The following is a 12,241-nucleotide window of genomic DNA, read 5'->3' as shown; positions in this document are numbered from 1 at the left end:
GACCCTGAGATCACGACCTCAGCTGAACTTGAGAGTCTGATGCTCCACCCACTGAGCCACCCAGGCGCCCTGAAAAGCATCCTTTTGAAATGTCAGAGTGCCGCTGACTGGGGTGGTCAGCACACGGGCTTGGTGCAGGTTTTGCCTTGGGAGACAGGCCTCGGGGGGCCTTTGGAGCTGTACAAGGGCAGCTCAGGGACAGCTGCCCGTGCGGGGGAGCCAGCGAGAGGGCAGGGGGCCTTTTGAGTTTCCCCAGCCTGAGCTCGTCCTTCCGTGCAGCTGGGCCTTCCTGGGCCTTGTGTCTCCCTTCCCCGCAGGTGGTGTTCCCGTACACGAGCAAGAGCTGCATGAGAGCCGTGCTGGAGTACCTCTACACGGGCATGTTCACCTCCAGCCCCGACCTGGATGACATGAAGCTCATCATCCTGGCCAACCGCCTCTGCCTGCCGCACCTGGTTGCCCTCACAGGTACACGGGAACCCCTCTTGGGGAGAAGCCCTGGAAACCCACCCCACACCACCCCCCTGAGGTCCTGATGTCTCCTCTCACCTGCCTCCCTCCAGGGCACAGGCTGCAAGCAGCAGGGGATGGTGTCGACATAAAGGGAAATATGTCGATGAGCACTGGGGTTTGGGTGAAGACAGAGATGTAAAGAAGTGCATGTGAGAGGCAGGATGGTGTCACGTGATAGGCTCTCTGCAAAGGGCTCTGAGCCCCAAAGAGCAGTCTCCAGTTGACGACAGCACTGGTGTCCTGTCTGCTTGGCCGCAGTGGGGCGAGCTGAAGTGGAGAGGAATTGAACGCCATTCTCATTGCTCCCTTTGGTTCTCCTCCTCCTCCTCTGCCTTCTTTCCTCTTCCTTCTCTTCCTTCTGCTCTTTCTCCTGCTCTGCTTCTTTCTTCTTCCAAAAGCAGACAATAAACATTGACCCGCCACCCCAGGTCCTTGAAAAGCCCGGGAGATGGTGAGAAGCAGAAGGCAGCTTTTAGATCAGGCCACCTGCAGAGGCCCTGGGGAGGAGCAGGACCCAAAGCCACAGGGAAACCAAGCAGCAGGCAAGGAGGGGCAGGTCAGGAGCCCAAGGGGCTGGAGAAGAGGAATGGTGCCATCCAGATAAAGGGAGTCTGGGGCCAGCGATGCGGGCAGGCAGAAGACTCCCGTTGATGTTGGAATTAGTCTTTGTATGGTGTAGGTGTTGGTGTTGGTCCCCGTGCTGCTCTTGATATTGGGGTCTGTGTTCTTGGGCAGGTCAGGGTGCAGAGAGCAGGGCCTTAGATACTGAGTTGGGATTCAGGGAAGGACCTAGCATCAGAGCTGCTGGGGCTCCAGACCGATGATTAAGACTGGGACTCACATAGGAGGAAAACAGCAATACCATGATGAGAAATTAGTTGATTGGTTTTTTTTGTTTGTTTTCTTGGGTTGTTGTTGTTGTTGTTGTTGTTGTTTTTTAAGGATTTATTTATTTATTTATTCATTTGACAGAGAGAGATCACAAGTAGGCAGAGGCAGGCAGAGAGAGGGGGGGACGCAGGCTCTCTGCCGAGCAGAGAGCCCAACACGGAGCTTGACCCCAGAACCGAGATCATGACCTGAGCCGAAGGCAGACACTTAATGATGGAGCCACCCAGGTACCCCAAGAAATTAGTTTTAAGATGGTGCTTGGGGGCGCCTGGGTGGCTTAGTGGGTTAAAGCCTCTGCCTTCGGCTCCGGTCATGATTTCAGGGTCCTAGGATCGAGCCCCGTGTCAGACTCTCTGCTCAGTGGGGAGCCTGCTTCACCCTTTCTCATCCTCCCTCTCTGCCTACTTGTGATCTCTCTCTCTCGCTCTCTCTTAAATAAATAAAATCTTTAAAAAAAAAAAAAATGTGGTGCTTGGTCATAGGAAGAAGGAAGAAATCATTGATCAGAATTTGAATGTGAAGAGCTGAGCCTACAGAGAGAGTCCAGGGGCTCTAGTTGGAGATACAGAGGGCTTTAGGGTGGGGAGCAAGAGAGAAGCTTCTAGAGATCACAGCTGAAACTGTATGTCCACCAGAGCTGCCTCTGGAAGGTGGTGTGGTCTTCACAGAGCACAGACAAATTCCAAACTCTTGGACCGACTAGTTCAACTTTTGAAAGACTGTCTCCAAAGAAATGACCTAAAGGCAAAATACATATAAAGATGTTTCTGTAAGTTTGCTTCATCACAGTGGGCGATCAGAAACAAGTCAGCTGTCACAAATGTTCAGCTGCGCCGCTGCGTGAAGAGGCTTATAGAAAATACCCACTGAAGGACTTTTCCTGGGCAACGGTCCGTCTGTACTATGAAACATGCAGACGTGGGTTGTTCACGTACCTTGTCAAGGATCGGCAGGAAATGCTGAGCATGGTATAATTGGTGATGCTCTAGGTTTTGGGAGATAGGCTTTCTATGAAGTTATTGATTCAAGCTTAAAACTTGTTCATTGTTCAATAGAGTGCCAGTGCAGGAAGCTTATGTTCAGCTTTACAAATTATTACAGAGTCGAAGTCCCAGATCAGGAGCTGGCACCTTGCCTGCCATAGCAGAAGCCCTCTGCCTGGCCCCACCAATCACAGGTCTTTCCCCATCCTCAGGAGGAACACTTGGCCTATTGCTCCTTTGTCAGATAGACTTTTTATTGGCCTTACTTCGTGTTCCTTATAGTTTTATCTTCCGTGTGTGAATCCTTAAACACCATAACATGGTCTTATTTTTTAAAAGCCTTTCAAATTTCTTCTAATCTAAAAGTGCTTGTCCATTAAAATTTTTCTCCTCTTGCAATTTATCTATTGGAAAAAACCCACTGATGTTCCAAAAAATCTAGATTTTTCTCTGATTGGCCATTGGATCTAGGGGCTTGATCAGATTCATATTCAATTTTCTTTTGCCCAAACTACTTCTTAGGTTATTCCAGTTCTGTTTTGTTTTAAGATTTTATTTTTAAGTAATCTCAACTCGATCTCAAGACCCAGTGTGGGCCTTGAACTCACAACCCCGAGATCAGGGGTCGTATGCTCCACCAACTGAACCAGCCAGGCACCCCATTTCTGGTTTTCATCCAGAAGCCTTTTCTCCTTTTGCAATCTTTCTGTGATGTTAGCAGCCACTGAGCATCATTGCCTGGATCCATTGATTTGTGAGGCATAAAGTGATAATATTCCAATTCAGTCATTCCTTATCTTTTGGACTACTCTGAAAAAGAACAGCTTCCCCTCACCTGATCTTTGCTTACCCAGTGGTATGGTTCATATAGGAAGAGCGAATGAATGCTTGGTTTTATCCTTTCATTTACTGGTTTTCGAGATTCATTTTTTTCCCTTCACCTTTGAGGGTGCCCAATTAGTTTTTGCTTTTAAGGATTATTACAAACATACTCAATTGGCTTCAAATAATCACAGTCATCTTCCGTGAAACTGAAATACCACACTGCACCTTTTGCCAGCAGAGTCTCTTCAAGCTGGCACCAGAGTGAGCTTTCTGGTTATGTGGTATAACAAGATGTTCCTGGTTCTTTTTTTTTTTTTTTTTTAATTTCCTGGTTCATTTTATACATCTCCTGCCCCAAACCTCGAATCAGTCACTTCTCTAAGAAGTCTGTTTCCTATAGTTGGGCATGGTATTTCAAGACTGTAATCTGAGCACTTGGGATGCACATTACTACTGTATTGTTTCTGGAGCTGGGAAATAGATTTTAAAGTTTGTTTATTCGAGAGGGAGAGAGAGAGAGCACATTAGGCGGGGAGCAGAAGGAGAGGAAGAGAGAGAATCTTAAGCAGGTTCCGTCCCCAGTGCAGAGACTGACGCAGAGCTCGATCTCATGACCCTGAGATCATGACCTGAGCCGAAATCAAGAGTCGGATACTTAACCGACTGAGCCACCCCGGCACCCCCGTGAAGATAAAATGCCTCATGAGTTTATACTGATACAATCAAACTTCAGGATTAAAAGCATTTACTTCTTTAAGGTAAATGTTTAAAAATAAAATGTAAGGTTTGTTCACGATTTGTGGTCAAGTTTCAATGAACACAAATAGCTAGACTCACTCCATAGTTGTAATTCACAGTTCTCAGCAGTCCTGAGAGTTACACCCTCTCCCGTCAGTGCCAACAGCTGGTTCTGCCTAGGGCTTTCACCCTCCATACACCAGACCACTGGGTACAGCGAATGCACAGAACAGTTCTCCTACGTGGCTCTAACTCATATCTACCTCCACTTCCCATCCCCAGTCTACTGGGAAAGTCTTGCAGTAATCCCAGTTTCCCCACTGGTGGAGCAGACTTCAGTCACATGTGGGCTTTCCTGGCCTGCTGGGACTTGCCACTGGCCCTCCTCTCTCTCTCTGCCCTGCAGTGGAGCCCAGCCGGAGGGATAGGTGAGGGCATGTCCATTCATGTGACTCTTCAGCTGATTCCTGACTGTGTGTGTCACAGAGCAGTACACAGTGACCGGGCTGATGGAAGCAACACAGATGATGGTGGACATTGATGGGGACGTCCTCGTGTTCCTAGAACTGGCTCAGGTATGATGGCAAGGGAACACCTCTCGCCAGAATTTTTTTTTTTTTTAATATTTTTATTTATTCATTTGAGAAAGAGAGAGACAAAAAGAGCACAGGCAGAGTTGAGGGAGAAACAGACTCCCCACTGAGCTGGGAGCCGGACGTGGGGCTCGATGGATCATGACCTGAGCTGAAGGCAGATGCTTAACCATCTGAGCCACCCAGGCACTGCTCTCTCCAGCATTCTTGACTCTGGGCCCTGTCTGCCCACTGGTGGTGGCTGAGGAAGGCTGACAGGTGGTGGGTAGGAAGGGAGCCTGCTGTGAGACATGGTTCCCTTGTCTCTTGAGCAGGGCCCATCTCGCGCCGGGAGGAGAGGCTGGCCATGCTGGGAAGGTCCTGAGGCATCGTAGGACCATAGGGCAGGGGACAGAGGCCCAGTCTTGTGTGTAAACGTGGTTGCAGCATGCTGAGGTCATTGAGGACTCTTCATCTAAAAGGAGCTACCCCCTTCCTTATTCCCAAGCAGACAAGCAAGGCGTCTTGCACAGCCCTCCAAGTGCAGAATTCTGCCCCCAGAAGCCAGCTTCTGAAGCAGATGTTGCGGCTTTGAGGCATGCAGATGCGGCTGGGGAAGTGGGCTCTCTAAGCCTGGCTGTCTGCCCCTCCATGCAGGCCGCCTGGCGGGTGGAGGAGGACATCTAGTGGGGGGGAATCTAAGGAGGACAGGAACAGATGGAAGGCACCACACACACATTTGTGGATTTCTGTGGGTGCTGGGGACAGGGCTGCGGTGACGTGACAGTGGCGTTAGTGGGGCAAGGAGCAAATTCAGGGTTTTCTCACACTTTTGTGTGGGTTTGCCTCCCAAGATGGGCTCATTACAGCTGCAGGGCTTTGCCCCTCTGCACGAAAGCTTTGGCTCTGCGGATAGCTGTGGGTGACCATGCAGACCCCACACCCCAGGGCTCCAGCAGAGGTGCTTTTCTCTCTCTCCCCAGTTCCACTGCGCATACCAACTGGCCGACTGGTGTCTTCACCACATCTGCACCAACTACAACAACGTGTGCCGCAAGTTCCCCCGAGACATGAAGGCCATGTCCCCAGGTGAGCATCTCCTGCAAGACCAGCCCGTGCTCCCCACTACCCCCCTGCTCGCCCCCCCCCATGCCACAGGGCGTCCAGAAGCAGCCAGAGATTCTGGGGCTGCACTTGAGCTCTTGGCTGGGGCAAGCAGCTGGCAAAGGTGTATCAGGCCAAACGGAGGGGAGCCCGGGAAAACAGCAGGGCAGCTGGGAACCTCAGGTGATCCACTTTACCTCTCTGGGCATCTGTTTCTCACAAGTACAAAGAAGGTGTTGGGTTTCTGGTATTTTTTTTTTCCAGGGGTGGGGGTGCATTTTGGTATTTCAGACTTGGTGTATTTTTTTTTTTCAGAGTTGGCATTTTTCAGACAGGACTCCACAATAAGAAATAGATTTTGTTGTGAGCCAGTGCATGTAGAAAAACCATGTCCATTGTTTGTTTTTTTTTTTTTTTTAAAGATTTTATTTATTTATCAGAGAGAGAGGGAGAGAGAGCGAGTACAGGCAGACAGAATGGCAGGCAGAGGCAGAGGGAGAAGCAGGCTCCCTGCTGAGCAAGGAGCCCGATGTGGGACACGATCCCAGGATGCTGGGATCATGACCTGAGCCATAGGCAGCTGCTTAACCAACTGAGCCACCCAGGCGTCCCAATGTCCATTGTTTTTAATGCTGCTCATGACCCAACATATGGATTTCACAACCTAGAAAAGGGCACAGCTTGGTCCACCCAGGTCCAGGTATCCACAGAGGTCCCTGTGGTTCCACTTCTGCTTAATTAATGTCCCCAGTCCTGGAGCCCAGCAGGAACCGCACAGACTCCCGGGAGCGGTGTGGTAGCCTGCGCGAGTTCCTGCCACTCTGTGTCCCTCACATCTTCACTGGGCACCCCGCTGTCTCCTTTACCCCTGTGGGCATTTTCTTTCCAAACCACAGCTTCGAGCGCATCACTGCCCTGGTCCAAACCTTCCACACCTGCCTCGCCTTCTAGAATCAGCCTGAGCCCCTCTGCCTAGCCATTCTGTCCAGGCTGACTTTCTTGGTCCTTCCTCAGCCCTCCCTCCCCTTCCCGCAGAAGCCAGCTCAGCCTCTCGCGGCCCTTCTCCCTCTTTACGCCCGGCCCCAGCCCAGTTCATTCCCAGCACAGTGAGGCCCATCCAGGCTGTCCCTCCATCATGGAGCCCAGCAGAGTGGAAGTGCCTTTCTCTGGCACTGGTGCGGACTTTCTAGAAGAAGCTCTGTGGCTACACAGAGGGCTCTGACAGCAGGACTGATACTCTGGTGCTGGGACTGGGCATGCCCTGGTTCGAGGCCCCCAGCAGGTCCCCAGGGCAGGGGCGTGGGGGTGGGGGTGGCCCCTGGATGCCCTCCATGTCCCAGACTCCTTGCGCCCGTCTCCTGCCCGCCTTCTAACCAAGCTCTCTGGCGTTGTGCCCCAGAAAACCAGGAGTACTTCGAGAAGCACCGGTGGCCGCCCGTCTGGTACCTGAAGGAAGAGGATCACTACCAGCGGGCACGGAAGGAGCGTGAGAAGGAGGACTATCTCCACCTGAAACGGCAGCCCAAGCGGCGGTGGCTGTTCTGGAACAGTCCCTCCTCTCCGTCCTCTTCTGCAGCCTCCTCGTCATCCCCATCTTCCTCCTCGGCTGTGGTCTGAGACGCTGCCATCCTCTTCTGACCCTGCTGCTCTTCCCCCCACTCGCCTTTGCCCCTCTGCTCTTCTGCACCGCCCCTCTACCTTCCAGGGACAAGGGGACCCACATAACCAGGACCCCAAGGGCAGAGCTGTTCTCACCAGCTGATGTAGCTCAGCGAGAGAGGAGGGGGGCCTTGTGGATCAGTGCAGGGACCCCCTGCAGGGGACCCTAGTTCCAGAGCGGGGTGGTAGGCTGACAGCTGCAGAGAGGCAGGGGGCAGGGAGGGCGCAGAGAGCTCTGGCATCTGACTCTGGTGTGGAGAATGCTGGGGTCCATGGGAGACTCTCCCAGCCAGGAAGCTGTGAGGCTCGGTCTGTGGAGGCGGCCCCCTCCCAGGAGTGGCTGTGCACAGAGAGGGTCTTGTCTCTTGGCCACATTTTTCCATCCACGGACCTGAGGGTAGCAGATGTTTTGTGGGGCGCCTACTCAGATCCTTGCTGGAGAGGTCAGGGTAGAAATGAAACTTTCAGACCCAACTCGAGGCTTCCACATCCTGGGGTGAAGCTGCTGAGGCCATGGGTGGGAAGGCCCTCCCTCCCTGGGTGTGAGCGTCCAGGCCTGATCAAGGACGGCACAGCCTGGTCTGAGCTTTCCGTCTTGGCGCAGTGAGAAACTTCTCCCTCCCCATCCTTGCCCCACTCAGATCCAGAGATGGGAACCGAAGGAAACAGCTGGAACAGGAGAGGAGAAAGTTGGGGGGGTGGTTTCTGGGTGCAGCAACCCCATGCTCTTCTGGGCTGCTCCCCCTGCCTCTGGTTAGCACGGCTTCTTAGCACGGTGGGGCAAAATTAGCAAAAAACAAAACGAAACAAAAACACAAACAAACAAACAAAAAAACCCAGAAAAACCGAAATCCCGAACAGCAGCAAAATCATCCCAACAAAAACATGTTGGCTTCTATCCCCTCGAAGAAAAACAACAATAGAAAAAGACCCTGTAGAGCTTACAAACAGGGGCTTCCATGTTGAGGAGACAACAGTAGAGACTGTAAAATAATTCCAGAGCCTTCGGGAAAGGACTCGTCACCCACTGCAGCTGGGGATGCACAGGCCTTGCTGGCCGGCTCTGAGGATGGCACGAGTTCTGAGTTAGCACGCTGGGATTGAGGCTTCGGGGGCAGGGGCCAGGGCTTCTCAGGGCTTGAACGTGGCATTGGACCCCAGCTTTGCCCATCACTAGAATCAGTTCTGGACTTCAGAAAGTGGCCATTCCCAGAATGGGGGGAGGGGGTCAAAGGTCAGGGGAAAGGGCAATGACTAGGAAGACAGGTCCCTGTAATGAAGGATCACAGGACATTAACTCCCTTAGTGCTGGTTGGTGGGCAGGGGGTTGGGGGAGAAGGAGAGACATGAGCAGGGGCAAAGCAAAGTCAGCCCCAGGAAGAGGGGAACCAGACTAGAGGGTTGTGGGGGTTAAGACAGCAGCTTGTGACCCCACGGGGAAAAGCTGGGCCACATTTTACCTCTCCCGGTATTGTGATCCTAACCCATGTTTCACCCCCACACGGTTATGTCGACTTAAAAGCAAGAGTCTCACAGATGATGGGTGGAACCCTGGGCTGGGCTCCACCAGCAGGACCCAGGCTTCGGGTCTGGGGTCAGGCAAACCCGGAAACAGGAAAAGTCTGCAACAGTTTTGCAGTACAGAGATCTAGAGATTCAATGGTAAGTCCCCAGCAAGAGAAGAAGCAGGAGGTGACAGGCTGGGCAGGTCTGGGGTGGCTGCACCCCCTGATGTTTGAGCCACGGACTTTTCCAAGGCGGGAAGTGTTTCTCCTTCTGGCCGGCTGGCAGGCCAGACATGTGCTCCTGCCCACTGAGTTCTCATCCTTGGCTTCAGGGCGAGGCTGAGGAACCAACAGGCAAGGACAGGAGGCAGCTCGCAAGGGGGTGCGGCTCTGCACCCAGCACCCTCGCTCTGGGGAAGGGAGCCAGAGGTGGGGCCATGGTGTCTCCCGGGAACTCCTGGTGGGAGGGAGAGCAAAAACCTACACTCCAGGGGGAGGGGTATTGGGGGCTGGGCAGTGTGGCCCACTGATGAGGATGCAGAAAGGCCAAGGGGAGAGTCAGGGTGGTCTTGGAGGTGCAGGGAACCCATGGGAGAGGACCCACAGGACCATCCCAGCGACCAGGGTGGGCTCACCCCTTAGGGACCCACTGCCCCTTCCTAGCTGCACTCTGGGGGCCGAGCAGGCCCCTGTGCAAGCCAGATAGACCACCTGGAGAGGCTGTCTGGCAGCCAGGCCAGAGCTGGTGACCTCCCAGGAGAGAGGAAGGAGGAGGGAGGGCTGAATTCCAGTCCCCCAAGAACCTGGCATTTGGAAAGGCAGGGTGATAGGAAGGACAAGTCACAAGAACACACACCCCTGTACTCGTGTCACTCAAGCTGCTTCAGAGGAGAGTGGGAGGGTGGGGGAGAAAACACACACACACCTCTTTTTATATAAGGTTTCATATTTAATTTGGTCATGAATTCATAAATACATGAGTATTTTGTACCTAGTGGCCTGCCTTGTATTGTTTGATATGTCCCACAACCTCTCCAGAGGAGGCACCTTCCCCTGGGGCGAAGCATGAAAGGGCACCAATCGCCAGCGCAATGCCAAGTGCCTGCTGAGGACCAAGTGCAGGATTGGATCGGCTCCATGCTCTGATGCAGTTGACTTTAAATGAGGAAGCCTGACCAGTCCCGATAGGTTAATTCCTCAGACGGGCACTCAGGTCCTGTGAGAAGGAGTGCAGATGCACTGAAGGCCGACTGGCAAAAATTCACAGCTCCTTCTGAAGATGCAAGCACCCCACATGCAAGGTGCGGCAGAGGCAGGAAACCCAGAGTCTTCCAGGAATGGGAAGGTTGGGGGTGGGGGGGTACCTCTGGAAGCAAGTGGGAGAGGGAGGGAAATAGTGAGGCCATGAGGATGTGCCCCCACCAGACTCTGCTAGAACATCAACTCCCTGAACGTACCTAAGTGTCCAGGCATTTGAACTGAGCCCTACCAGTCTGGGCACACACAGACCTTTGCACTGGGGAAGCCCAAAAACCCTGAGAATAAGCTCTATGCCATTATCCCGCCAGAACTGGGACATAGGTGTGAGAGGGAAGCTGCAGATGATGGGGCCAGAGGTCCATGCACGTGACCCGCAATGCAATGGCACATGATTGAGACCCTATCTGCCTCCTCAGCTCTGACCCATCTCCCACCCCCACCCAAGTCCATTGTATGACTGCCCCATTCAGGGGCACCTGCCCAAACACAGGGCTGCACAAGGACACCCCTTCTCTTCACTCTCCCTACTTGGAAACATCTGCCTATAAGTAATATAAATATTCATACGCCCATAAAGTTATCATGTTGGAAAGAGTGGGCATTTTAGAAGCTTCTGGCCATTGGATCCTGGAAAGCTCAAGCTGCGTTTGAGGGAGAACCGCAAGCCACCCCCAGAGGCAGGTATTTTCCTCTTCCCCTTTTGTGCCCCTACTCATACTATGGCTTCCGGCTCCCATCCAGGTAACCCATGCAATTGAACTAAAAAAACACATTTCAAAAGGTTCTACATGCTCATAGAAATATATACAAAAATAGAGAAGTAGGAAAATGCACATCTTGTAGCATTAATGGTTAGATATAAGTAAAAGCACACATACCAACTTGAGTGTGTCTTACAATATAAATACAAGTAAAAACTGCAATTCTGTTAGGATGAAGAAGTCTCATGAACTGAAAAGAATAACCTCCTAAAACAACTCTCAGTGCACATATGAACGCATACAGGCACCTCAAACCTGACACAGCAGGTTTGCTTCCAGATCACCCCAACAAAGCAAATATCACAATCAAGCGAGTCAAATGAATCCTTCGGTTTCCCAGTGCATACAAAAGTTACGTCTACACCACACTGTAGTCTATTAAATGTGCAATAGCATTATTTTAAAACCATGTACTGAATTAAAATACTCTTTATTGCTACAAACTGCTAACTGTCATCTGAGCCTTCAGCGAGTCGCAGTCTTTTTGCTGGTGGAGGCTCTCGCCTCCATGTTGGTGGCGCTGACTGATCAGGGTGGTCCTTGCTGAAGGTGGGAATGGCTGTGGCAATTTCTTAAAATAAGACAACAGTGAAGTTGGCCACGTGGATGGACTCTTGCTTTCATGCATGACTTCTCTGTAGCACCCCAAACTGTTTGATACATTTTACTCCCAGTAGAACTTCTTTCAAAACTAGAGCCGGTGCTATCCAACCTGCAGCCGCTGCTCTATCGACTATGTTCACACAACGCTCTCAATCTTTGGTTTTCCTCTCAACAGTCTTCCCAGCGTCCTCCCCAGGAGCAGATTCCACCTCAGGAAACCTCGTTCCCTGCTCATCCACAAGCAGCAGCTCCTCATCTGTTATGTGATCATGAGAGGGCAGCCATTCAGTCCCATCTTCGGGCTCCACTTCCGGTTCTAGTTCTCTCGCCCTTTCCCCCAGACTTCCTCCCTGAAGTCATGAACCCGCCACAGTCATCCGTGAAGGTTGCGATCAAATTCTTCCAAATTCCGGTTCATGCTGATATTTTGACCTCTTCCCAGGAATCACGAATGTTCTTAATGGCACCTGGAATGGTGAATCCTTGCCAAGAGGATTTCAATTTACTTTGCCCAAATGCATTCAAAGAGTCACTACCCGTGGCAGCCACAGCCTTACAGAAGGTATTTCTTAAATAGTAAGACTTGAGAGTTCAGTGATCCTCGAATGGAGTCTGTGTGTCAGAATGGAGTCTGGGAACTCGTGCCCGACCAGGCGCCTTGTCAGGGAGCAGTCATGTTGGGAAAAGGAGACTTTTTTTCTGAGCGGTAGGTCTCAACAGTGGATTTAAAATATTCAGGAAACCATGTGTAATCTAAAGTGCTTTCGCTCAGGCTTCATTGTCCCATTTACAGAGCACGGGCAGAGCGGACTTAGCGCGATTCTTCA

The 12,241-nt window shown here is 51.9% G+C and overlaps 1 protein-coding gene across 3 annotated transcripts in view; it reads left to right on the top strand.

Annotated features, from left to right (window-relative positions):
- Positions 1–9,784, top strand: part of RHOBTB2 (Rho related BTB domain containing 2) — a 29,363-nt gene extending 19,579 nt beyond the window's left edge. For 2 of the 3 annotated variants that reach the window (XM_059178194.1, XM_059178203.1), the window contains 4 exons: positions 318–468; positions 4,437–4,525; positions 5,506–5,611; positions 7,026–9,784. In XM_059178194.1, coding sequence (XP_059034177.1) covers positions 318–468; positions 4,437–4,525; positions 5,506–5,611; positions 7,026–7,243 — 564 coding nt within the window. In that variant the 3' untranslated portion in view covers positions 7,244–9,784. Of the gene's footprint in view, positions 1–317; positions 469–4,356; positions 4,526–5,505; positions 5,612–7,025 lie in introns of those variants that run through there. The other variant, XM_059178213.1, reaches the window with a different exon arrangement.
- The last annotated feature ends 2,457 nt before the right edge of the window (positions 9,785–12,241 follow it).

Source organism: Mustela lutreola, chromosome 1, assembly GCF_030435805.1.
Source record: "Mustela lutreola isolate mMusLut2 chromosome 1, mMusLut2.pri, whole genome shotgun sequence".
Lineage (NCBI taxonomy): Eukaryota > Metazoa > Chordata > Mammalia > Carnivora > Mustelidae > Mustela > Mustela lutreola.
Note: the sequence above shows the minus strand (reverse complement) of the source record. Positions and strands in the feature narration are given on the sequence as shown.